This window comes from Trematomus bernacchii, unplaced genomic scaffold, assembly GCF_902827165.1.
Source record: "Trematomus bernacchii unplaced genomic scaffold, fTreBer1.1, whole genome shotgun sequence".
Lineage (NCBI taxonomy): Eukaryota > Metazoa > Chordata > Actinopteri > Perciformes > Nototheniidae > Trematomus > Trematomus bernacchii.
Window position 1 is genome coordinate 13223774 of NW_022988050.1, and position 27985 is coordinate 13251758.

Here is a 27985-nt window from a genome sequence, read left to right on the forward strand (position 1 = left end):
GGACATCACAACATAATTACAGGGGTATAAATTAGCAACCTATTCACAATGACAGGTATCTAATAACATTTCATCCAGCCGCGCTTTAAAATTATGCAAGGGAATCAAAATGCTCAGTTGAAAAAGAAATTGCATAGTGTTCCAAGCCAGAGGAGCAGCGCACATAACAGCTTTAGTACCTAAAACAGTCCTAGCACTTGGCACATGTAATAAAAACACATCCTGTGATCTCAGGCAATAGCTACTTGCCACTCTCCGTGAGATCAAAGAGCAGATATAAGTTGGGAGTTTACCCAACATAGCTTTATATATGAATATGTACCAGTGACTGAGCCTCCGTACAGTAAGTGACGGCAGACCTGCCTTGGCATACAGGGTACAGTGATGAGTAAGTGCTTTACAGTTAGTAACAAATCTCAGAGCACTGTGATAGGCGACATCTAACCTTTCCAGGCAATGGGCAGGTGCATTCATATGTATCAAATCACCATAGTCCAGCACAGGTAAAAAGGTCACAGTGACTAGCCTTTTCCTGGCTAGTGATTGATTTGTGTTAGATGTATTTTAGAACGAGGGGGGGGGTAAAGGTTAAGGAACCTGTCTGCACTGTCCCAAAGGCAAACAAAATGGGCTAGCCTTGATTAAAGTCCGATGGGGATCACACAGGCAGCACAGAGGGGACTGCCTGGCTGGGAAGAGCTTGGCAGCAACCTAACTGAGAAACCTAGACTCAGATTTAGTGCACTAGCCTCAGGCAGGAGGTTGTGATATCATGGATCTTCTCCACAGTTGGGGGGTAGAGCTGGTGGTCCATCTGCAGACCACACACAGCAGACATGAGGGCTTGTTCAGCCTGGCGTCCACAGTGGCCGACTTGCACACCACGTTCTTCTGCTTCTTCCCGATCTGGTTCCACCTGCGGAGGGACACGGGGCTCAGGCTCATCTGGGTGGCCGTCCTCGGAGACTGGCTCAACTTGGTCCTGAAATGGTAAACAACTGTTGGAAGTAATGCCTATTGAAACGCATACAAATAAATGTTGTATTTTGAGTTTATTGTTGTTTTCATGACAGGGTTCTGTTTGGGGAGAGGCCGTACTGGTGGGTCCATGAGACCCGGTTTTATGGAGCGGGAGCGGCCCCTTCTCTGCAGCAATTTCCGATAACATGTGAGACTGGACCAGGTACACTTCATGACCTGCAGTGGATCACGTGATGATTGTTATTGTCTTGAAAAACTGATTGACTGAATGGAATGGTTTATCTAGCAAAGTCAACCATTAGCCTTGTTGATAATTAAAGGGGAGCACAACTAAATTAAGAACTCCAATATGATATCTGCAGGGCTTAGGAGAGTTCAATCAATATTTGTGAAGATCTTCACAAATTAATTTCTCTCAAAGACAGTGTTTTTTGTTAGTTTTTTTATACCCAAATGAGCTAAAAATGGTCTTTAGAGGGGTTCAATACTTTATACCCGATAACCTCACGACAACAAATTTGAGTTTAAGCACACTAGTGCTTGATTTGACTTTTATCAGACCATAGGAGTAACATGTATGAATTTAGAACATTGGCATAGTTCCACTTAAAGTACTTGATTGCCAGATAATATCTTGAGTGTTTGGCAGACACTCATTGCTTTCTTTGAATGAATGTGATAACTAGGTTATAAAAAGGTACTCTAGTACCTTTGGCACTGTGTAGTGATTTGTATCTTAAAATGCTTGTGATGGAAATGACTTTGGATTCCGCAATTTAAAAAAAAGAAAATCCAGCACATATACAACGCACTTAATGCAAAGAGGTTACACAACAAAGGTCCTTTTCAAACAGTATCTAATCATCATTCTTAGGTTAAAACAAGTTGTTCTGGCGTTGACTTTGAAATTATTGTTTAAAGTTTAAAATAATTTGAAAAACGGTCTCCGGATGTTGAAACTTAACAGCCAGCTAAACTCTCCTCAGCATCATTTCTCCAAGGAACAGGCAGGTGTTGTATTTGGCAGGGATTTTAAAGGGGACCTATCATGCAAAATGCACTTTTGTACGTCTTTTATACATGAATATGTGTCCCCGGTGTTCCAGGGAACTCACCAAGTGTCAGAAAACACAACCCTCTCTATTTTCCTCCATACCCAAATCTCTAAAAAAGGGGCTGCAACGGATCTGATAAAAACTGATCCCGATTTGAACACTGTCCTGACGTCAGGACGGTGGCCACGGCCATAGATAGATCGATCGATCGATCGATAGATAGATAGATAGATAGATAGATAGATCGATAGATAGATCGATAGATAGATCGTACTTTATTTATCCCAAATTGGGAAATTGTTGTTGTTACAGCAGCATAAAAGGCATTTTACAATAAAACAAAACTACAAAATAATAAATATACAAGAATAGAAAGAAAAATAAAATATACATGTTGAAATAGAAAATATACATGCAGATATTATATATACAAATATATATATATATTCAAAATATATGACATTATGGAATATGGAGTATAAATATTGAACAGATTATATGAGTAAAATGTACAACGTGGTTTAATTTCTAGAGAAACTATGGAGCAGAGAGTTCTCTTCCAGCCAGAGGTGATTTATTGTACAGAGTTATTGCAGTGGGCAGGAACGTTTTCCAGTATCTGTCCTTGTGACAGGGGAGCTGCAGCAGTCTGTTGGAGAAGGAGCTCCGTTGACTGTCCAGCTGCAGGTGGAGAGGATGGGTGGGGTCCATGATGGACAACAGCCTGTTCAGTGTCCTCCTCTCCACCGCAGCTTCAAAAGGGTCCAGCTTGATGCCGATGACTGACCCAGCTTTCCTGATCAGTTTATTGATCCTGCTGGTGTCACCGTCTCTTATGCTGCCCCCCCAGCAGACCGCAGCAAAGAAGAGTGCACTAGCCACAACAGACTGGTAGAAGATCTCCAGCATCTTACTGCATACGTTGAAGGATCTCAGCTTCCTCAGAAAATAGAGTCGGCTCATCCCCTTCTTGTACACAGCGTCAGTGTTGATCCTCCAGTTCAGCCCATTGTCTAAGTGCACTCCCAGGTACTTGTAGTCCTCCACAACGGCCACATCCTCTCCTAGAATGCACAGGGGCAGAGGAGGAGATGTCCTCTTCCTCCTGAAATCAATGATCATCTCTCTGGTCTTGGCCACATTCAGAAGCAGATGATTTCCACCAGTCCACTCTACAAAATCACCCACCAGCGCTCTGTACTCCTCCTCCCGTCCATCCCTTATACACCCTACCACTGCAGAGTCATCCGAAAACTTCTGCAGGTGGCATGACTCTGAGTTGTATTGAAAGTCTGAGGTGTATAAGGTGAACAGGAAAGGAGACAGCACAGTCCCCTGTGGGGCTCCAATACTACCAACCACCACATCAGACAGCACACTGCCCAGCCGGACGTACTGTGGTCTGTCAGTGAGGTAGTTGGTAATCCAGGAGATGGTGGACGAGTTTACCCTCATAGCCTGCAGCTTGTCACTCAGTAGCCGAGGCTGGATCGTGTTGAATGCGCTGGAGAAATCAAAAAAGGTGATTCTCACAGTGCAACCCGATCCATTCAGGTATGAGTGAGCACGCTGCAGCAGGTAAATAATGGCATCGTCCACCCCCAGGTGAGGCTGGTAGGCAAATTGCAGAGGGGCAAGGAATGATCTCACCTGCGGTCTGAGATGGGCCAAGACCAGTCTCTCAAGCACCTTCATCACATGAGATGTGAGTGCTACAGGGCGATAGTCATTGAGCCCAGAAGGAGTCGTCTTTTTAGGGACCGGAACAACGCAGGACGTCTTCCACAGCACCGGGATGGTCTCCAGGTGCAGGCTCAGGTTGTACAGATGTTGGAGAACAGGAGACAGCTGGCGGGCACAGGTCCTCAGGACCCTGGGGCTGATACCATCAGGGCCAGCAGCCTTGCCTTGGTGGAGTTTTTCCATCTGTCTCTGGACCTGTCCTGTGCTCACAGTGAAGCGGGGGGGGGGGGGCTTGATGGCAGGGGGATAGAGGGGGGGGGGGGGTCTGAGGCAAGATGAGCAGAGGGGGGGGGGGGGGGGGGTCAGCGGCAATGTGAGCAGAGGGGGGGTGCAGAAGCCAGGCTGGGTGGTGGAGGAGAGGTGTGAAGTGGAGGTGGTGAGCAGAGGGGGGATGCTGACGCCAGGCTGAGAGAAGGAGGTGAGGTGAGAAGAGGAAGTGGAGGAGACAGCAGCGGGCAGAGAGCTAAACCTATTGAAGAAGGTGTTCAGCTCGTTGGCCCTCTCCAGGGTGCCCACAGTCAGTCTGTCTCTCCCTTTGAAGCCAGTGATAGCCTTCATCCCAGCCCAGACATCCCTGCTATTGTTCTGCTGGAGCTTATGGCGCATTTCTACTATACGGCCTCGCTCGGCCTCGCTCGGTATGGCTAGGCCTCGTTAGGACTGGCTCACTTTATTGTGCTTTCCATTACAGTTTAGGAACTGGGGTAGTATCTATAGCAGGGGTGGGCAATTATTTTTTACAAGGGGCCACTTCAGAAACTCGAACTGTGTTGGGGGGCCGAATCAAAAATAAGTTGAACTTAATTCTGCTCAATATAGCAATACTGAAAAGGTGTTTTACAGTATGTTAAAGATAAGAAATGAATCAGCTTTATACAAAAAGAAATGAGTGCTTTTGATTTTTGTTTTTCAGTTAATTTGACTTGTTCAGTGAGAAAAATCCAGTCTGTCTTGCGCTTGAACAAGTGCACCAAATCTGGTTCAATGTCTGAGGTGGATATGCGAAGGACAGCTGAGAGGTGATCATCAGTGATAGAGGATCTGTATCTGGATTTGTTGAACTTCATCACTGAGAATGTCTGTTCACATATGTAGGTAGATCCAAAGAGGACCATCATCTTCTGAGCACGTCTCCTGATGTGTGGAAAGTTCTCCTCTTTCAGGGAAGAGTAAAACTCAGGCAGTGAGACTGACCTAAAGTGCTCTGACAGAAGTGTGTCAGACTGCAGGTCAATGAGTTCAAGCTGAACATCACTGGGTGCATCATCCACATGGCATGTAAATGGGGAAAAGATCATGTTCATTTCATTCTCAACTGTTTTGAAGTCTTTAAATCGCCTTGAAAACTCACCATGCAGTGCTTCTAACATGGATGAGTACCTCTGGAGGTGATCAGCTGATGGTGTGGCTTCCTTCAGTGTTGGCAAGTGTGTGAGAATGTTGTCCTCCATTTGGCTTGAGAGAAGCTGCAGCTTTCTCATGAAAGCCTTCACTGCACTGTACATGTCATGCACAAAAAGGCCCTTGCCTTGCAGTTTGACATTTAGTTCACTCATTAGTGCAGTCACATCTACAGCAAAACCAAGGTCTGCCATCCAGTCTGCATCTGAAAGCTGTGGGATGTCGTTTCCTTTCTTCACACAGAAGTCTTGAATCTCTTCTCTCAGGTCCCATACTCTTTTCAGCACTTTGCCCAGGCTGAGCCACCTGACAGCTGCATGGTAGGGTATGTCACGATGTTCAGTCTCACTTTCCTCCAAAAGTGCAACAAACTGTCTGTGATTCAATGCTCTTGCCCTGATGAAGTTAACTATTTTAGTTACAACATCAACAACATGGTTAATTTTTAACACTGACTTACACAACACTTCCTGATGTATAATACAATGCAAAAATACCTATTTCTGCTCAGGGTTAATTTCTGTCACTTTATCCTGCATTCTCTTCAATAGTCCAACATTTTTCCCTGTCAGATTTGGACAACCATCCGTTGTCACGCCTGCCAGCTTGTCCCATTTCAGTCCCAACTTTTCCACACATGCATTTACCTCCGTGAACAAATCACTCCCTGTTGTTGTACCTTTCATTGACTGCATGGCTGCCAGCTCCTCCGTGATTTTGAAGTCTGTAGTTATCCCACGTAGGAAGATGAGTAGCTGGGCAGTGTCACGTACATCGCAGCTCTCATCCAAAGCCAAGGAAAAAAAGTCAAAGTTGACCGCTCTGTTCTGCAGCTGAAGCTCCAGATTTCCCGCGATGTCCTCAATTCTCCTCGTAACAGTGCGTCGGGAGAGCGGCACTTTCTCAAATGCCTCCTTTTTCTCCGGGCATATTAGTGTCCAACAAACACTCCTTAATGAACTCTTCGTCCGAAAACGGTTAACTTTTAAGACATAACTCGTCTTGACAGCTGCATCTCTGGATGTGGAATGTTTTGTGGAAATGTGTTGTTGGCTTTGCAGCTTAGCTAGCAAAGCATCCGACCCGACTTTGCCCGCTCTTCCTCAGACAGGTTCTTGTATTTATCTGCGTGTTTGGTAGCATAGTGGCGACTCAAATTGTACTCCTTGAACACAGCGCCCTGCGCACCACAAACTAAACACACAGCTTTACCTTTCACTTCTGTAAATAAATACTTAGCGGTCCATGTCTTGTTGAAAACGCGGCATTCAGTATCGATCTTTCTTTTTTTGCCCTTAGCGGACATTTCGAGGACTAGCCGGCCAGCATCACTCGTAGCTGTTACGGCATAAGCGTTTACGTAAATAAATAAAAAAAACAGCAGCTTCCTTTTCAAAATAAAAGCAACACAGTTAGAAAAGTATTTACGCCATGCAAGCAATACAGCTGTGTTGCTTTTATTTTGAAAAGGTTGCTGTTTTTTTTCATTATGTTATAATTTATGATCAACCTCACACGGGCCGGCCAACGGGCCGGATGTGGCCCGCGGGCCATAAAATGCCCACCCCTGATCTATAGTAACGCAGTGTAGGCGGAGCCGTGACGTCATCTTCAATGAGAACCCCAGAAAAACAACACAGCCGTTAGCTGTTAGCACTCAGAGCTCACAGCTCCTCATATATGTTCAGAAACTAGACAAAAGTTAAACAAGTACAAACCACAGACTGCCTGTGTCATGGCGAATACAGTCGCTGCTTTATTTATGTCTGTATAGGCCGTTGTTGTGAGTGTGGACGGTCGGAGCATATACTGCATTAGCTTAGCCAATCTTCATTTAGAAAACACGCATTTTAAAAGGTTTTTCGCCTGCCGTCTGTCTGCAGACTTGTCAAAGCATTAATTCATGGTTTTTACTAACCGGTATCAGTATGTTGTTACTTCGGCATCATTTTGAAACGTGTATTACAATTAAATCACGGTCAAATATGTCCATCTTGTTGTAGTTGTAGCCCCCTTGCCAGCGATTCTCTCTCTAGTTTAGCATACTCAGCCCGGCTCAGCCTCGTTGTCTCTGGCCCTAGACCCACGATTTTATGAGGCCAGAAAAACTGTGAATTAGGACCCGCCGGCCGGTACTAGGCCAAGTGGAAACGCAACCAAAAACGGGCCGCTGACGTCACAGCCCTCTTAAACCGTGCTCCGCGCTGTAGTGGAAACGCGCCATTAGTCTCCAGCTTCTTCCTGTAGGAATCTCTGCCCCTCCTCAACTTGTCTCTCAGCTCATGCTGGATACTCTTCAGCAGTGATTTGTCCCCAGATTTAAAAGCTTCCTTTTTCTTATTTAAAAGAGTGTTCAGGCCACTAGTAATCCAGGGTTTATTGTTGGGGAAACAGTTGACAGTTTTAGCCGGTAATATTGTTTGTTCACAGAAGTTGATGTATTCTGTGATGCAGTCAGTCATGTTGTTGATGTCCTCTCCATGTGGCACACAAAGCACGTCCCAGTCAGTGGTCTCGAAGCAGTCCTGTAGAGCCTCATTGGCCTCCGGAGTCCACTTCCTCACAATCCTGGTGGATACTGTGCGGGAAAACGTCTGTGAAGCAATGCAGTGGGAGTCACCGACTCAGGAAGGAGACACGGGGTAGAGCTGGAGCTTTGATGTCAAACACTGATGGGTTTATTCAGAGTATCGGCCGGAGGATTCACATCACAAATCACGAGTCAGAATAAAACGTGGCCATAGTTCGCTACAAGACAAAATAAATATCCAAAGAAAAAAGTACAACTAAGGATAAATGTAAACAAAAAGACAAAGATCAATAAAACACCGGGAGCTGCAAGCAACAGGCAGCCACCAGCACGGCGCCGTATACGTATCTGTAAATGTACAGATGTAAATGTACAGATGTAAATGTTCTTAACATTTACAGAATAAATGTACTTTTTACAAGAACAGGTTATTGCAGGTAAATATGCAATGCAACATTACACAGCATTACGTAACACTCTATAACACAGCAACAAGTTCTTACAAAAATTATAATTATCCTTACTACAAAATTATATTACCACAAATAATATCAAGCACTTGTAGCTAAAATAATAATTAGTAACTTGACTTACTGATAATGCCACGTTTAGGGCTTAGAACGAAGAATGGATGGGGATTCTGCAGCGAGTGCTCCCATTACATGCTTATTGCATTAGTGTCCGTGGGTGTTTCTCAATCGCGAGTACGCTTGCTTGGTAGCACATGTCTGCCGAGCATCTTGCTTCAGAAGCGAGTCAAGAATACTTCCTGGCATTCGGAAAACGAAGTGTGGAACACGCTAGCAAGTGTGCAGGTGTGCGTCATATGAAAGGCCCCGCCTTACATCTTCCGCCACAGATTTGGGGAAATTGGTCCGTGCGCAAAGCATTGTGGGGATTTTAAGACCGCGAAGTCTACTCATGTGCAGACTCGATATTTCTCCAAACGGAGTACGCCGGGCTCGGTAGATTTCCAAGTATACTGGAGATTGGAACAGTACTTCGGCGGCACTCGATGACGTAGTATGCTTGAAATAGTGGCTCTGAAGCAGCTTTACTCGCGATTGAGAAACACCCCGTGTGTAAAAGGACTTCCTGGAACTTAAGGAAGTGGTCATAGCCACAAAGGAAGTGCCATCTTTTTCAAAGTACATTTCAAAATAAAAGCTGCCTTCTAACTGCTAATACATTCCTATTTGTGTTCCATGACACTCCCCGTCTGGCGTCATTAATGATGCCACATTTAGCTACTTCCTCTCTTCTCTTTCCTGTTACTCCCCAGAAGCCAGGAGAAGCACAAGGTCCGAGATAGGCCTTGTGTATGTCTCTTTTAGGTTGGTGAGAAGACACTTTTAATGATTATATGCTCTGCTTTTTTGATCTCAGCAATAGTGGGACCTGTTGGGCAGATATGCCGTCCCCTGCAGCTGGGGTTGTCTGATTGTTTGCTGAAACCTTGTGCAATGTGACAGAGACGAGCTGTGCTCTTCGTTAGAGAACTCCACGATGAGAACAGTTCAAAACGTTTTGTGCCAAGCTCCTTTACTGAGACTTTGGTGGAACAAGCCGTAACTATTGGACGGATCTCTACATCTGAATCTGGATCGACCACTTCGAACTGAGGATTGTTGTCAGATGTAGAGTTCTCAGGCTCCAGGAGAAACGATGGTCCAGACAGCCAGTTGACACTTTGCAGTTGACCTGCAGAAACAGACCGTGTCCTATGATCTGCAGGATTGTTGTCAGTGGCAACATACTTCCACTGACTTGGGCAAGTTGACTGTCTTATACGTTGAACCCTGTTGTGCACATACACATAGAACCTTCGTGAGTCATTGCAGATATATCCTAAGACAACTTTGCTATCAGTATATAATGTCACTTTGTCCAGCTTCTGCCCTATTTCTTCTTTGACAAACTCTGCAACCTCTACTGCCAGTACTGCTACACAGAGTTCTAGTCTGGGAATAGTTGGTTCTGATGAAGGTGCAAGTTGATAGTCGTTCTCAGTTCTCTGAAAGACTGTCTGGCCGAAACGTTCCTCTGCTTCACGATTCTTTGGTTTTAGCATATGAGACCAGTCTGGAGTGACCTGTGGGCAGCCCAGGTTGAAGTTCTCCTTGACTCTGACCCTCACAGGGTGTCAAATGGCTTGGTCGACCATTCTCAAGGATACAGGTTTTCAGAGTGCTGACCTCTTTTTTCTTGTGTGCACCACCAAGGCACACATCACCTACAATGACCCATCCAAGATCCAGTTTTTGTGCATACGGAGCATCATAAGGACCATTAAACTGTTTCCGGACTTTGTGGACTTGTAGAATGTCCCGTCCCAGGAGTAACAGGATATCTGCATTGTCATCAAGTGCTGGTAGTTCATTAGCTATGGCCCGCATGTGGCTGTGGTGATATGCGGCTTCAGGAGTAGGAATTTCTTCTCTATTGTTCGGCACCTGATTGCACTCTATAAGAGTTGGGAGAGGGATGCTTGTCTTTCCGTCGAGTGACTCCACAATGAACCCTTGAGCTCTTTTACCGGATACATCAACAACCCCTGCGCAGGTTCTTAAGACATATGGTGCTGGCATTCCCTGAACGTTAAACACATCAAAGAATTCCGTCCTGGCTAATGAGACATTACTTTGGTCATCCAAAATGGCATACATTCTCTTACTTTCTTCACGACGATCACATGGATATACATTTACCAGACATATCTTAGAACATGACATTCCACTGAAACTGTCTCCACAGACTTGTGTGCACATTGGTTGTGCGGCTTGGTTAGATAAGTGCGCGAAGGAAGTTACCTGCTCCCCGCCATGTTCTTTATAGGGACCTGATGGCTTTGGTAGGTGTGGAGCACGACCTGGATGAAGTGCTGTTAAATGTCTCTCACTTTCACACTCTGCACATTTTACCACTATTTCGCAGTTCTTGGCCTGATGAGAAGTTGAGGCACAACAGCGAAAACATATGCCCTTTTCTTTGAGTAATTTCTTCCTATCCTCAAGAAGCATGGCTCTGAAACTCTTGCATTTCCCAAGTGCGTGAGGTTTCTTGTGTATCGGGCATATTTTCCAGGATCTTCTGATGATGTCTCTGCATTGTTGGCAGTTTCGATGGACACACTGGTTTTATGCACTGTGACAGGGTATTTGCTGATGGGATTTCCTACTGGTCTTTCCTTTATCAAAGGTGTAGTAGAGACTGTGGTATTGAAGCTGGGGTCGTTCCTAGCCTTGGCCTCACGTTGTATGAACTGAGAAAAAATGGAGAAAGGTGGAAAGGCTACTCCATGTTCTTCTTTGTATCTGGAACCTACAGACATCCACTTTTCCTGCAGATGAAAAGGCAGCTTGTCTACAATAGGACCCACACCTCTTGCTGTGTCCAAGAAGGTCAAGCCAGGTAGGTATCCATCCTCTTTGGCTGCTTCTAGTTCAAAGAGCAGGTCACCAAGCTCACGCAGCTTGTGGTTCTCTTTATTAGAAATCCTTGGAAAGTTTTCTATTTTAGAAAACAGAGCACTCTCTATGGCTTCAGGTGAGCCGTAACTTTCCTCCAGCCTTGTCCAAATCATTTTGAGGCCGACCAACGGGTGTCTGACATTGACTGATTTGAGTCGACGTGCTTGTTTGCTTGACTCTGGCCCCAACCATTTTATGAGTAAGTCAATTTGTTCATGAGCAGAAAGATCCAGACCCTCCACAGAGCTGTTGAACGTTGACTTCCACCCGAGGAAATGTTCCGGCTGATCATCAAATGTTGTCAATCCGCCTAGCACCAGCTGGCTTTTGGCTAGAAATTTGGCAAGTTCTGACATTTATTTTCTTTGATCTGGGTAATAATGAGAATATGAGCGGTTTTGATTGAGAGCTTGTTCATTATCATGAAATGGTGTGACAGTCTGATGCTGGTCTCCATAAAAACTGCCCTGATGTTGGTCCTGGTGGTGTGATTTAGAATGCTGTTGGTTGCTTTGCTGAAAGGGTTTGCGTCAGGATGCTCATGATGAACCTGATACGGGCTGAACTTATGCTCTAGAGAACGTGTGTCAGACTGTAGCCCCATATGACGTGAGTCGGACTGTAGTCCCTGTTGACGTGAATCAGACTGCTGCTGTAGATGACGTGAGTCAGACTGCTGCTCTAGAAGACGTGAGTCAGACTGTAGTCCCTGTTGACGTGAGTCAGACTGTAGTCCCTGTTGACGTGAATCAGACTGTTGCTCTAGACCAGTGGTTCTCAACTGGTCAGGCCTCGGGACCCACTTTTTCCTTAGTCAATAGATCGCGACCCGAAATTTTGAACCACTCAAATCTATTCAACAAAAGATCGTGCAGTAATATATACGCTTTTCAGCATACATTATTAATTAAAGTGAAGTACAGTGCATCCCTTATATCCCTTCACAGAACTAAAATAAAAAAGGTTTAATGAGATGATGGAATCAAAGCTGAACTAACATGAAAAGGCACACATGCTGAAAACCCAACCCCAGAAGGGGGGTCTGGGGGGATTGTCCCCCAGGAGATTTTTTGAAATACTAACATATAAACTAAGCATTCTGGTACACTGAGAAGAAAATAAATAAATCTATTACTACCCGACATATTAATAATATTTTATGCCATTGTTTGTTTTTCACTTAGTTCTGACAGCTTGCTGCTCCTCACAGAGAGAAGAGCAAAGAGGAGATAGTTAGAAGTTATTCTCCGTGGGGACTTCCGGCAACAATCTTGATTCTGATTGGCCAGAAGACTCGAAAAAACATCAGCAAAGATGTTTTATTGAGAAGATGATCACTACGTGACAGAAGTTTTCAAAACCGTGTATGGTCTCCGGTACTTCCAGCCCTGCGCCTACTGCATGCACAGCGTTAGAAAATCGGGCCTTCAAAATAAAAGTTTGACTTTTTTCCCAAAAAAAAAAAAGGAAATTTTTTTTTTTTCAATTTTTCTTTCCATTTTTTTTTCTTCACTGACACATCTGCGACCCACTCGAAACGGTCGCGACCCACCAGTTGAGAACCACTGCTCTAGACGACGTGAGTCAGACTCATGCTTGACTGTTGGGTTAACATTTATAGTTGTGTGTTGAGCTATATATTCACTGACTTTCTGATGTGAACTTATCTGAGAAGTTAAGGACTCTATCTCTTCCACACTACTTCGGGAGCCTAACTCAGCAGCAGCAGCTTCCATGACCAGTGCTTTAGCGAGTGCTGACTCTGCTTCTTTCTCATGCTGAAGAGCATCCATTCTCGCTTCGATACGAGCTTTCTCAATTTTTATATCCATTTCTCGTTGTGAAAAGGCTGCCCTAGCCTGAGCTGCATTAGCTTCCGCACGTGCCTTAGTAGCTGCCATGCTAACACTTGTTGCTGTTGAAGAGCGTGAGGATTTAGCAAAGCGGGCGGATTTACTACTGTGGGATACATGAGAACGTGTTTTAAGACTTTCCTTGTCCGATGTTGATTTCAACTCATCCTCCATGATGTTGAATTACAATAACTTGTTGTAAGCAGTATGTGTCTGGGCTGTATGACTTTGGATATGCAGCAAGCAGAGCATCATACTCACATAAATCCATATCTATATCCAGTTCTTCTGTAATGTAGGTATCATTTCACTGTACTGTTCTCGTTTCAATGTATGGATATTGAAACTTAACAGCCAGCTAAACTCTCCTCAGCATCATTCCTCCAAGGAACAGGCAGGTGTTGTATTTGGCAGGGATTTTAATGGTAAGAAGTGGGAAACTGAAACAAAATACATTTCTCCATAAGTACACATAAAACAATGATATGTTCTTAACATTTACAGAATAAATTAACTTTTTACAAGAACAGGTTATTGCAGGTAAATATGCAATGCAACATTATGGACATCAACATCCCCATCCCCGCCCAAAAGCAAAAACACACAATAACCTACAGAAATCTCAAATCCATCTCACCTTCAGCAATCACTGCCTCCATTACCTGCAAGATGTCTGTCTCCCCACCCCCACTTTCTGAAAACCCATCTGAACTTGTGGACTATTATAACAGCACCCTCTCCTTCTGTCTCAATGAACTGGCCCCCACAAAAACTAAAAATGTCTCTTTCTTACACTCCGCCCCCTGGTATACCCCCGAACTCCGCCAAATGAAATCAAGGAAACGTCAACTTGAACGCCAACACAAGAAAACCACACTAACAGTCCATCTTCAAATCTACAAAGACTATCTCCAGCAGTACAGTAACGCACTCAAAGCAGCCCGGTCTAATTACTACTCACAACTCTTTCAGCCTGGCTCCAGCAACCCCAAGCGTCTGTTCTCCACCATCAGCAAACTTCTCAAACCCTGTGACAACGCCACCTCATCCTTCACCACCGACTTACTGATAATACCACGTTTAGGGCTTAGAACGAAGGATGGATGGGGATTCTGCAGCGAGTGCTCCCATTACATGCTTATTGCATTAGTGTCCATGGTTGCGGTCGAATAGTCCATTTAGCTTAGGAACCTTCCTAACGGAGTGAAATGACCCGGAAGTCCCTCAGTGGCAGCCATGATAAGTGCCGTTCGAATTCTCTAAATGAAAGGAAAGGAGGTTTCAAACTTCCTTTATAACCTCCTTTAGCTTAGGAACCACTGGACCTCCCTAACCTAAAGGAGAGGAGAAAATGCTGCCCCACAATGCCTTGCGGCCGTGGGCCGCGGCATTTGCCGTCACACAACAGTCGGCCGTTCACGGAAACAACCGATTATGAACGAGAAATGATATCATGAAAGTTACGGTGCTTATTAAGCATTTTAAAACGTATGTGGTAAGTTGCCAAAGTGCTTTGTTTTGAACGTTCATCAGTAGGCTATTATAATCAAAAAAAGAAATATGAACGTTAGTTTTTACTGAAATGATCAAATAAAGTCAACATTTCACAGTCTTTACTGAGCTGTGTGGGGTTTGTTCAACTTTTAAAATATGTTTGAATGGTGATATACACAGTGATAGATGTTAAGGACTAACGTTTATAATAAATACATTTGTATTGATTTTAAGATCTTTTCATACAATCATACGTATTGGGATCATTTGTATTAATGTGGACCGGAGGGAGAGGGTGACGAGCATAAGTTTCACTTTCCTTTTTTATTTCAATTCCAACTTTGGTCATGAAGAATATGTTTCTCTGTTGTCCCCGTTCATAAAGCATAAAACAACAGCATCAGAGCACGGTGCAGTCTCTAGATGAGTTTACAGTAGTCCCTCGTTCTTATTAAACATCCATGTTGTAGTCCGCTGTATAGAAAACTGTAGTTTCCATAGTTTCCCCACAGCAGCAGGCGCACATTTATGACCTCCGCTGGCGCATCATAAACACGTCGGATAGTGAAAGTGCAGTCGGATTCTCTAAAGTACCGCAGTCTCTTCTCCTAAATCCTTTTGAATTCTCCTATCCACTATCCCTTAACCCCGTGACGTTTCACTCAGAGGTCAAGGAATAGACGATAGGGTTAGAACTTAGGAGCTGATTTTTGGACTATTCGACCGCAACCCAGGGGTGTTTCTCAATCGCGAGTACGCTTGCTTGGTAGCACATGTCTGCCGAGCATCTTGCTTCAGAAGCGAGTCAAGAATACTTCCTGCCATTCGGAAAACAAAGAGTGGAACAGGCTAGCAAGTGTGCAGGTGTGCGTCATATGAGAGGCCCCGCCTTACATCTTCCGCCACAGATTTGGGGAAATTGGTCCGTGCGCAAAGCATTGTGGGGATTTTAAGGCCGCGAAGTCTACTCATGTGCACACTCGATATTTCTCCAAACGGAGTACGCCGGGCTCGGTAGATTTCCAAGTATACTGGAGATTGGAACAGTACTTCGGCGGCACTCGATGACGTAGTATGCTTGAAATAGTGTCTCTGAAGCAGCTTTACTCGCGATTGAGAAACACCCCTAGTGTAAAAGGACTTCCTGGAACTTAAGGAAGTGGTCATAGCCACAAAGGAAGTGCCATCTCTTTCAAAGTACATTTCAAAATAAAAGCTGCCTTCTAACTGCTAATACATTCCTATTTGTGTTCCATGACACAAATGATGTGATGTATATTGATTTGGTGAAGTCTCACAGTAAGTCTGTTCCCTACAGGAAGCCCCTCAGGTCATGCTATGGGTGCAGCTGGGGTCTGGTATGTGATGGTGACAGCGCTACTAGTTATTGCCAAAGAGAAGCGATGCCCCCCTTTACTGTGCAAGTGAGTCTTTGGAAATACAACCAATTATTTATTTGAAACATTAATAATCTGTTGTGCACTCTTGCTCAGTTTTCCTTCTTGGTCAGATTATTTCAGGTAGGCCTGTGGACGCTCATGCTGCTGGTAGTGCTGGTGGTCTGCATGTCCAGGGTCTACATGGCTGCACACTTCCCCCACCAGGTTGTTGCTGGAGTCCTTACAGGTAAGTCTGCTAGAAATATTCAACAGTCATACATTTTGTGTTGATGAACAATTTATGGCATATGGAAGTCCTAAGAGGCAAGTGAGATAAAAAAATATCGTCTGATCCTCAGTGTTTTCTCTTTTGTGTTTATGACTTAAGAGGTAGGATGCATTTTCTTAGCTACTTTTATTCCATCTGTGAAAATAGATGGAGTTTTGGGAAGTGTTTTTCTTTCAGGATCAAGTGTTTGTTGTTGTAATACTTATTTTGGCCCCGAGAGGCACTACCAGGTGAGTTTTCATTTGTCCCTGCACTCTTAAAGGTCCCATGTCATGTTGAGGTATACTAAAATAGATTTATATTGTGCAATTTTCCAAAATCACATTGGTTTCTCATACAGCATCTCTGTATAGTATGTGTATTCACTCTCTGTCCTAAACGGCTTGTTGGAGCTCCTGCCCCCCCCCCCCCCCCCCCCCCCCCTCTCTATGAGCCCAATGGCCGTCTGCGAGACAGCGAGACACAGCAAAACCCAGCCCGAACACACACACACACACACACACACACACACACACACACACACACACACACACACACACACACACACACACACACACACACACACACACACACACACACACACACACACACACACACACACACACACACACACACACACACACACAGGGTGTTTCTCAATCGCGAGTATGCCAAGCATCTTGCTTCAGAAGCGAGCCAAGAATACTTCCTGGCATTCGGAAAACGAAGAGTGGAACACGCTAGCAAGTGTGCAGGTGTGCGTCATATGATAGGCCTCGCCTTACATTTTCCGCCAAAGATTTTGGAAATTGGTCCGTGCGCAAAGCATTGTGGGGATTTTAAGACCGCGGAGTCTACTCATGTGCAGCCTCGAAATGTCTCCAAACGGAGTACGCCGGGCTCGGTAGATTTCCAAGTATGCTGGAGATTGGAACAGTACTTCGGCGGCACTCGATTAAGTAGTATGCTTGAAATAGTGGCTCTGCAGCAGCTTTACTCGCGATTGAGAAACACCCACACTCACTCACACTCACACCCGACTCACAGCCTCGCTGTAAATCGGCGGAGCTGCAGCTGAGAAAAGATTGAGCGTGGGTGTTTCTCAATCGCGAGTACACTTGCTTGGTAGCACATGTCTTCCGAGTCACTTCCTTCAGAAGCTAGGCAAGAATCCTTCCTGGCATTCGGAAAACGAAGAGTGGAACAGGCTAGCAAGTGTGCAGGTGTGCGTCATATGAGAGGCCCCGCCTTACATTTTCCACCACAGATTTGGGGAAATTGGTCCGTGCGCAAAGCATTGTGGGGATTTTAAGGACGCGAAGTCTACCCATGTGCAGCCTCGAAAATGTCCCCCAAAGCAAGGACACGGCCTCGGTGGAATTCCAAGTATGCTGGAGATTGGAACAGTCCTTCGGCGGCACTCGATGACGTAGCATCCTTGAAATATTGGCTTGGAAGCCAGTTTCCTCGAGATTGAGAAACGGCCTGTGTGTGTGTGTGAGGAAGTCCGCCGATTGGTCCATTTGGACCAATCCACAGACTTAACGTAACGGCTCCGCGGACGTAACATAACGGCTCCACGGATTGGTCCATTTGGACCAATGGGTCCATTTGGGTATGGGCACGTCACTGTACCCAGGAAGAAAACAATGGAAAAAGAGAAATCTCCAACGAGGCGTTCTGGGGCAGCATAGACAGGTATTTTCTGTGTTAGAGTTTTACTTGCTACGGGGTGTACTTTGAGGGTTTGTGACTTTGCAGACCGTTTACATGCATAAAAACCTTCATAACACACAAGGGGACAGGTAATAACCGGAAAAGCATGACATGGGACATTTAAAATCAAGGTTCACGGTGAATGAATTAACAGGGATTCAAATTGTTGTTTTAAATGCTTCATAATCCGACACGTGTTTTTATGTTTCGTGATTTCCATACAATGTAGCAACAATTATCTAACACATAATAGTGTGGATGTGTTCAGGTAAAAAATATCAGTGAGAAGTATGTGCAATCAAACCATTACGCACCTAAAATCCTATGAAGCTCTTCTGGCCCTCTGTTGAACAGATCACCTTCTCTGTTTTTGTGTCAGGTGTACTTGTTGCTGAAGTTGTCTCGAAGGAGAAATGGATCTACAGCGCCAGCATGAAGAAATACTTCTACACAACTCTCTTCTTGACCTCATTCGCTGTTGGCTTCTACCTGCTGCTTAAAGCTGTGGGTGTGGACCTTCTGTGGACGTTGGAAAAAGCCCAGAAGTGGTGTGTGAGGGCAGAGTGGGTCCACATGGACTCCACGCCCTTCGCCAGCCTCCTGCGTAACATGGGCACGCTTTTCGGCCTGGGCCTCGGCCTGCACTCGCCCCTCTACACTGAGACTAAGAAATATACAAGCACCGGTTTTAAGATTGGATGTATTATTGTCTCCCTATTTCTGCTCCAGCTGTTGGATGGATGGACATTTGCCTCTGATTATGACATGATTTACTATTTCCTGTCTTTTGTTAAAAGCGCGGTTGCACTTTTAATCCCGACCACTCTGGTTCCCTGGGCTATGCTCTGGATCTGCAAAGGAAATAGAGATGACAAGAAGGTGTGATTCAGGAACAACTTCTTGTTTAAAGTCAATTATTAGATTCGTTTTCTATGTGTACCTCGTGTTTAATGCACAAGGACATTTAGACTTTTAGGACTTTGTTCCTGAATTTAATGTGCTTGCGTGGATATCAGTTCCTTTAAGGAATATGTACTGTAGTTTGACATTTCAGGAATTGTGCCTAATCTCTAATTTAGAGAGTGAGATTGATACCACTCTTACTGTATGTCTGTAGGCCTAGTAGCACTGAAGCTACAGCCAGCAGCCTATTAGCTTAGCTTAACGGGTATGCAGCTAGCTGGACTTCGCCAATGTTATATTAAAGGTGGGGTAGGTAATTCACTTAATTCCATGGAATGCTCTTAACATCCCGATAGCAATGAATACATTAAATGCTTTGACAATAAATACATAAAAAAATGTCATCTGTGGAAGCCGTGGCGCTGTAAAAAGCACGACCAATTATTCTAAAATAACTGGATGGCCTACCTACCAGTGGCGGCTGGTGGAAAATATTTTAGGTGGGGCTGTGGTAATGGTGATCAAACAATACTAGGGGGGTCCGGGGGGGTGCTCCCCCGGTAATTTTTTTTGAGAAAAGACCCCTTAAATTATGACTTCTGGTGATGTTAGAGGGGGGGGGGGGGGAAGGACAATTTGAGGCTTAAAAATATGAGAAGACTGATCAATACCTCCATAACTTCAGTGTGGTTAGCTATGAATCTTCCAAAACTTCCAAACACCTTGTCCTGGACATAGTTTTTACAGCATAAACTGTGCAACAGTACAGTAGGCCCACACAAACTGCAGAACACCGGGGCTTTGGGAACACTGATTTAATTCCCATTTAACCTGTTAAGGGGCTTTTTTCCCCCGTTTTTTTTCTCACGAAACTGTGTCTCAGGGCTTCTTAAAATGTAATAAACTATGCATGTGTCCTACTCAGAGGAAACGCATCTAACTGATGATATGAACCATGTTTACCGAAACAAAACACAAGTCTCACAATAAGCGTCTAAATGAGCCCTGAGCGAAAAAATGCTAACGCACTCTAGGTATAAATCAATCGATATACTTATCGGATATGCACAAACAAGCTTACATGCTGAGATTCCACATATTCTAGAAATATAAGTATCATCACTGAGCGATCAGAACTCGCGACAGGGGAAGCAAATACAGACATCACACGACGTAGCTTTAGGTAGCAAAACACGGAGATATGCTCACCTTTTGCAGAATAACAATTCTGATCAAAAACGAGAAAAACGCAGCTGAAGGTTAATCCATAGGTTAATCCAATGTGTCTGTCACTTTGAAAAATGATTGATGATCCATAATTCAATTTTTATGTCAAAAACTGAGTTTTCATTAGCTGCTAATGGTAGCTTCCAGAGTGTATGACAGCTTCCTGTTTTGTCTCCTTGGATACGAGTCCAAACAACTCACAGACTGCACCGGGCGCTCACGTAGGAGCCCTGTGACCATCAGATTTGACAACGCTGATTGGCTGAAATTATGTTTCGGCGGCATAGTTTAAAGATAGCAACAGTTGGCTTCTGCTGCACTTGCTGCACTCTCGTCTGGGCGCTGTGCATAGCGCCCAGACGAGAGGGAGTAATGATACACGGGCAAGGCCAGGCAGGAAACATGTGACTTATCAGTAACTTTAGACATCGTAACACAATTTTAAACGAGATTTTATTGTAGATTATACATTTTACTGATACCAATTATGTAATATTTACCTTGTTTATTAAAAATAAAAATAAAAATAAAACATATATATCTTTTAAATATATATTTTTTTATTTTTTTTATTTTTAATGTGGGAAGAGGGGGGGCGGCGCCCCTAGCGCCCCTATGGGCCGGCCGCCACTGCTACCTACCTTTAAGCGATTTTCATTGTTGATAATCTGCAGATTATGTTCTTTTTATAAGTAATTTGGTCTATAAAATGTCAGTAGAGGGGCGAAATGTACATACCAATTCCTCCAAAAGTCCAAGACGATCTATATAAATCTCTTATTGTCGTCAGTCCAGGCAATTTTTTGGTAATACGCTAGTTCAGGGCTTCTCAAACTCCGGACCAAGGTCCGGATCCGGACCGAACTGCAAATCAATCCGGACCGAACCCTGTGTCCCATTATAAAAAAAAAAAAAAAAAATTATGATTCTGATAAATTAATGTACATCATTGTGTACGCGCGTCTTGTGTGACGCATTGTGAGAATGAACGTTGAAGTAAGAAGATATGATTCTAAACTGTATTGAAGTAAAGATGTATTATTTTGAATTGTATTTTAGTGAACATGTTTGAACTGTTTTAAGTAATCACACTCCTGGGTCATATACACACCCTGTCCCTTTCACCTCAACACACCAGATGTTGTTTTTAAGGTAGATTTGGGTCTCTTTTTATGGGGGCACTAAAGGTTTAATTGTTTTAAAAAGAAAAGTTTATGAGATAACTCCCCTGGAAAAGGTAGGGAGGGGAGATCGGGACAGAGATAAGAATTGACTTTTGACCTTAGGGGACTTTGGAATTTCAAGTCCTGGTGAGAACTATTGAACCCGGCCAGAAGCGAATCCAGCCAGTCAGGGCACTTGGGGGAGGTGGTCAGTTTAAACAGCTCCTCCCCAGGGGTTCTCTAATTCGCTTGGGAGAAAAGTGGGGAGGAAGAATTCAACACATCTCCGCCCCAAAATAGGGATATGTATACGGTTGGTTTTGTATGTAAAAATGCTTCTGGTCTGTTGAAAGCTGGTGCTAGAAGACGGTAAACCGCATCACAAACCTGGAGTCCATACTTCTCGTTTTCTGAAAGCTGGTCTGTCTACCTGTAAAACCGCATCACAGGCCTGAAGCCCGGAGTGCTCGAGTACTCTGTATAACTTGTATATGTGTTTGGTTTCCTACTAGAAGTAAACTCAGATAATTTGTTATAACTTTGATTCCGGTGTTTTCAATTCCTTTCTTAATTTAATAGAGATCCAGCCTCATCCAACGAACGGCGCGTAGCAGAGGTGTTCTGCTCCAACAACATGCATATATATTTACTTGTGTGCACGAGCGTGACACGCATTGCAGACCGCAAGTTAACCGCAAGTTTACCTTGACTTTCTAATGCCTTTTTTGCCGAGGTTCAAGGCATTGGCTACAGACAAACAGTGCCATTTCTCCCACTAGTTCAAGCCATCATACTGTATGTATGTATTGAATGTGTGTGTGTATATTACAAGAGGGCCCCCAAAGAAGGTAGATTAAGAAGGTCCACAGCAACGACAACATGAAACACCCTTTAATTTATTGCAACGACATGTCGGGAAACCCCCTCAAGGGGGCCCCATGCATAGAGCGCCGTAAGAAACATTTTCTTAATTTCAGTTTCGTTGCTCCGCTCCGGGGGGGGGGAGGGGGGTGACTTTACTGGCATTGATCCGGACCAGTGACCTTGTATAAAGTTCACAAGTGGACCTTTAATAAAAAAGTTTGAGTACCCCTGCGCTAGTTGGTTATCAACCTCATGGTGAAACCTCAAGTTACCTTTTACTCTTGGTTTTAGTATAGATTAAGCAAAGAAGATGAAATATGTATACAAGTGAACTTCAAAGGTGCTGGTTGACTGATTTTTTCACTTCTGAATAAAGCCAAGATAGGTTTCCCCCCATGTTTCGAATCTTTATGCTAAGCTAGGCTAACAGGCTCAACAATGTAGATGCAGACAGTAAAGTGAAATAAAATTATGTTTCATTTTTGTTTAAATTCGGCCTTCAAGGTCTGATTGTTTAGGTCAACTGTCTTTTCTCCCTGAAAAGGGCTCTACACACATTGCAGGCTCTTTTATTGGATAGTCTAGAGATTTTTATACAAATGTAGTTTGAAATTCAGAAAACAAAAGTGCTTAATCAGCAAAAGGATCAATAAATTATGTAATAAAAACTGTTTTATAACCATTTGTTTCCTATAAAGAATTGTGCTTATTTGACTATTGCTGGGCTCCCCAATTGGATTTCTCCGAATGTCTCAGACTAATACTGATTAATTCTCTTTCAGGAACAACCATTAAATATTAACCAGAGCATGCTCCCTTCACTCGGCAGTCCCACATAGTGACACAGCCTTTCACCACAGCCATGCGCTCTCGGGAGGGACATGGAGGGTCAAGGGGCAGAATACGTTACAGACAACACGTGCGTTTTTTCAGGCTCTAAAAGAAACACATTGTTCGGGCTATTAAAGGATGTACGTGAGATCAACAGGATTGCAGAGAAAGACGAACCTCTGGAAGTGTGCTTATAATATTGTAAACTGAGGGCAATTAGATGTCAATTTAAGTCATTGAAGTAATGATAAAACAAGTATGTAAATTATTTCTATTATTAAAATACCAAAGTTATATATTGTCATTTTCAAAAATGTAAGATTTAGTCTGCTATGCTATTTTATCCCAATGTGGTTTAATTTAGCTGGGCACACCGTAGACAGGGTCAAAGTGAGAAATCTCTTGGTGACATAATCATTGTGGATAGTAACATTTCCCAACTGCAAGTGTGTTTTTTCTTATCTCTGCGGTCCCTCTTAAAGGAGAGGTGTCATGCTTTTCCGGTTATTACCCGTCCCCTTGTGTGCTATGAAGGTTTTTATGCATGTAAACGGTGTGCAGAGTCAAAACCCTCAAAGTACACCCTATAGCGAGTAAAACTCTAACACAGAAAATACCTCCCCAAAACGCCTCGTTGGAGATACGTCATTGTCCATTTGATTCTTGTACGGCATGATGTCATGTATGAGAAACCAATGTGAGTTTGGAAAAATGCACAGTATAAATCTATTTTAGTATACCTCAACCTTTAAGTGTTTCCGCTGCTTATCACATGAAGCCATATCTATATGGTGACGCTCTATAGAGCAGGCTAGATTGTGGGAGGGTAAAACAGACAGAGGGGACAGACACTACAACTGCGTCAGAAACATTGAGCAACACTACCCTGTTTACATCAGTTGACTTTTAAATGATAAGGCAGTGTTTGAATCTTTACTACTAAGAGTCCTTTGCTTTAGTGCCTTCATTTTAATGGATGTATTATTACAGCTTCTTCTTAAGATACTGCATTCAACAATTACTCAGGATGTGATGGAAAAAATGTTCTACAGAATATTGACCCGAACTCCTAGCATTTATAATCAACAGATAGATTTACATCCAAATTTCAAGGGATTTAACAATATAAACGTTTTCATTTAGTCAAATGTGCATCTATTGCAAAGAAAATTGCACATATTAAAATTATCTCAATCTTGGATAAAAACTGTATATTTTGGTTATTACCCCAGTGTGCTTATAAGGCGCGTTCACACCAAGTACTTTTCCCACAATAGTTCATGAGAACTTTAGTTCATGAGAACTCTTTTAGTTCTCATGAACTAAAGCAGATCGCGTTCACACCAAAATGAGTTCCTGGGGGTGGATTAGGCAAATGAACCGCTCACGTCACTTCTTCTTCTTCTGCTTTGGGTTTACTGGCAGGCCGCAAACAACTTCACGGCGAGTACAGTAGGTGGCGGCATAGATATGGGTGGCGGTATGCACCTTAAAGTTGCAATCCGCCAAAAAACCGAGAGAAGAAGAAGAAAAAAAACTTCCGCTTCCGCTGTATGCTTCTGTTTACCTTCCGACCTCAGACACGGTATGGAGTTGACTGAAGTTGTGGTTTTGGTGCTCGTGTTATACAGCTTCGTAACTGAGTTATTTAAGCCAATAACTCAGCCACAAATACAGATCGACCATTCAAATGCAATAGAAATGCTGACTCGGAGGCGAAGGCGGTTAAGAAGCCTTAACAAAAGGATTGGACGACGAAAAGCACACGCTATAGAGAGGCGAAGTCCCGCCCATCTACTTCCGACCCATGGGACCTTATTTTGGAAAAATTATGCATTGAAGTCAATGGGGAGAGAAAGATTATCTTTCGATCCCGTTTGAATTGTGCCACGAATTACACATATGATGTTTGTCAATCTTAAATAATAATTTCCATGTCAAAAAAGTCACAGTTTGTCGTAAAACTGTTGAAATATAAGACTATGAAAAATACGCAACTAGAAAGACTACAAATCCCAGAATCCCGGTCCCACATGCTGGCTCTTAGGAACCGACTAACTCCCCTTTTGTGTATGTACAGCTCTCAACATGACCAGACTTGTAGTGATTTTCACCTCTTATAATACTTTTCGCCTCATTCTGAAAGAAAGAAGTGAAATGTGCCAACGTGACGGCCGTCTTGGTGTGTGGTGCGAGACGGGAGATGTAGGTCATTGAGCGGTTCACACAAAAAAAAGTGTTACTTCACAGTTTTACGACACATTTTTATTTTTTTGACTTGTAAAATTATCTTTTAAATTGACAAACATCATATGTGTAATTCGTGGCACAATTCAAACGGATCGAAAGATAATCTTTCTCTCTCCATTGACTTCAATGCATAACTTTTCCGAAATAAGGTCCCATGGAGGTCCACCGGAAAGGGAGGGACTTCGCCTCTCTATGGACATGTTTCGCCGTAGGACAGCTGAGGATGATGAGCGTTATCACGCCCAAAGAACAGCAATGGTAAGTTCAGTAAATCACATTAATACTATCTAATGTAGGATTTGTGGAGTTATGTAGGGCTAATTTGTGTCTTTGTATGTGTTCCAGATATGCGAATACTACGGAACGCGTCGTGTCCCGCGCTCTCTCTGGGTGAACAATAGAACATCGGCCTGGTGGGAGAAGGTGGTGCCAACGTACACCAATGTGCAGTGGATCAAAGATTTCCGAATGTCCAAGGGCTCTTTTCAACTCCTCTGTATTCGCCTGAAAGCAACGTTGGGGAGACGCAACACCAACTACCGGGAGTGTGTACCCGGGCCGTGCCTAAAAAAATTGCCATAGCACTGTGGAAACTTGCGACCAACTCTGAGTACAGAACCATCTCTCATTTGTTTGGAGTCGGCAGATCTACGGTGTGTTGCTGTGTGCAGGAGTTCTGCTCCTCTGTTGTGACGCTACTCCTTCCAGAGTTCATGCCATGGCCGAACTCTGAGAAGTTAGAGATGGCGTTATATTTTGAGGGCAGATGGGGTGTGCCACAGTGTGTAGGTGCAGTAGATGGATCACACATCCCTATTCTGAGACCAGGGGCCTCATTTATAACGCCTTGCGTAGGATTCACGTGGGAAGGTTGCTTACGTAGTACAAAGCAAAAAAATAGGTACAGAAATGTTCCGACATTTTCCGATTCACAAAACATTGCGTACCGGCGAGGGAAGTGCGTACTGCACTTCCTACGCCTGTTTCCCTTTATAAATCACAATCGACTCGAAATGTGGCGCAGCTTTTGCTGGCTTCCCATCACACCCATATTTGCCCATACATAGTCAAAGAAACGCCCATTCATTCACAGTGACGTGCGGTGAGGTTCATGGCTGGTGAGGCACTGACTCTTTCAGAGTCAGATTTACAAATATTATAGCCTATTTTGACCTTAATCGAAATATTCTGTTATTTTCAAAAGCTTTTTTAGTCTGATGCTATGATTAATTTGAAACAGACCGATCAACAAAAGGATACCCAAAATCTAAATATTGGATTGTTCTTTCTAAGTAAGATCCCATATTTAGAGACTATGGATGGCGAGGATAAATGTAATAAAGGGATCTACAAACATTACATTGGTGACCTACAGTGAGATGGGAACAGGCATGCGCTTAGGGCCCGCTTTCCAGCAAGTTATTGTGGGCTTACATGAGGCAGAGCTCGTCCCTGCCTCACTTTTCATCGCTCTCGTAGCGGAGCTCGGCAAATTTGCTGATTTTGACTATAAAATGCGATTGGAATCATACAGAAATCACATTTACACAAGATCAGTGGAGACATTTTATTATTATTATTATTTAGTTTTTCTTTAATTGTTTTTCCGTTACATTGGAGTATGACAGGTGAGGCTCTGCCTCCCCTGCCTCCCCTGACTGCACGTCGCTGTTCATTCATTCATTTTGACTGACTGCATGAAGAAGATCGCAGGAAATGACGACAGAACAGCTAAAAAATACATCTCGAGAGGTCGAGATAAATCATATTGTTTGGTGGATGCAGTTTGAACCAGAGTAGCAGCATGGAGGTCGGATCGTCACCAAAATAAATAAATAAGTGTTCCGAAAAAGGTTAATGACAATACACCTAACCTTCCTCAGGCAGTGGCCATTTCTCAATCGCGAGGATATTGACTTCCAAGCCAATATTTCAAGGATGCTACGTCATCGAGTGCCGCCGAAGGACTGTTCCAATCTCCAGCATACTTGGAATTCCACCGAGGCCGCGTCCTTGGTTTGGGGGAAATTTCGAGGCTGCACATGGGTAGACTTCGCGTCCTTAAAATCCCCACAATGCTTTGCGCATGGACCAATTTCCCCAAATCTGTGGCGGAAGATGTAAGGCGGGGCCTCTCATATGACGCACACCTGCACACTTGCTAGCCTGTTCCACTCTTTGTTTTCCGAATGCCAGGAAGTATTCTTGCCTTGCTTCTGAAGCAAGATGCTCGGCTTGGCTGTGCTACCAAGCCAGCATCCTCGCGATTGAGAAACGGCCAGTGTGTTTGTACCGGGGACAGGAGACACCCCCTTGATGAGAAACTCTAAGAAATGATCGGGGAATCCCTCCGGAGTGGAGTCATGACGACTGGATCTGAATTATTTATTTGTATTTGGTGGTTTGTGTTCCAGCTTTCGATCAGCAACTATATATCCATAATCCACCAGTTAAAGGCAAGGCAAGGCAAGGCAAGTTTATTTATATAGCACCTTTCAACACAAGGTAATTCAAAGTGCTTTACAAAAATGGAAGACATTTTAAAAATGGCATTTAAAATCAGTCATTAAAAAGAAAAGATAATAAAAATAAACATTAAAAGAAAAAATACATGGATAAAAGTTAAAAGTTACAGTGCAGTTTAAGATGTGAATAGTTCAATTAAAAGCAGCGGCAAAAAGAAAAGTCTTTAGCCTGGATTTAAAAGTAGTAAGAGTTGCAGCGGACCTGCAGGTTTCTGGGAGTTTGTTCCAGATATTTGGAGCATAATAACTAAATGCTGCTTTACCATGTTTAGTTCTGACTCTGGGGACAGAAAGCTGACCCGTCCCTGAAGACCTGAGAGTTCTGGATGGTT

The 27985-nt window shown here is 43.7% G+C and overlaps 1 protein-coding gene across 1 annotated transcript; it reads left to right on the forward strand.

The window, feature by feature from the left end:
• The first annotated feature begins 598 nt into the window (after positions 1-598).
• g6pca.1 (glucose-6-phosphatase a, catalytic subunit, tandem duplicate 1) lies at positions 599-19184 on the forward strand. Its single transcript, XM_034118975.1, has 5 exons — positions 599-990; positions 1074-1183; positions 15846-15951; positions 16038-16153; positions 18270-19184. Exons 1-5 carry the CDS (start codon positions 773-775, stop codon positions 18773-18775), a joined length of 1056 nt encoding a protein of 351 aa, XP_033974866.1. The 5' UTR covers positions 599-772; the 3' UTR covers positions 18776-19184.
• Positions 19185-27985: the final 8801 nt, after the last annotated feature.

Excerpts from the sequence above, each read along its gene's own strand:
- g6pca.1 (XM_034118975.1), top strand. The coding sequence starts at position 773 with ATGGATCTTCTCCACAGTTGGGGGGTAGAGCTGGTGGTCCATCTGCAG. Across the intron at positions 991-1,073 it reads CTCAACTTGGTCCTGAAATG|GGTTCTGTTTGGGGAGAGGC; the intron begins GTAAACAACTGT and ends TTTTCATGACAG. Across the intron at positions 1,184-15,845 it reads AACATGTGAGACTGGACCAG|GAAGCCCCTCAGGTCATGCT; the intron begins GTACACTTCATG and ends TGTTCCCTACAG.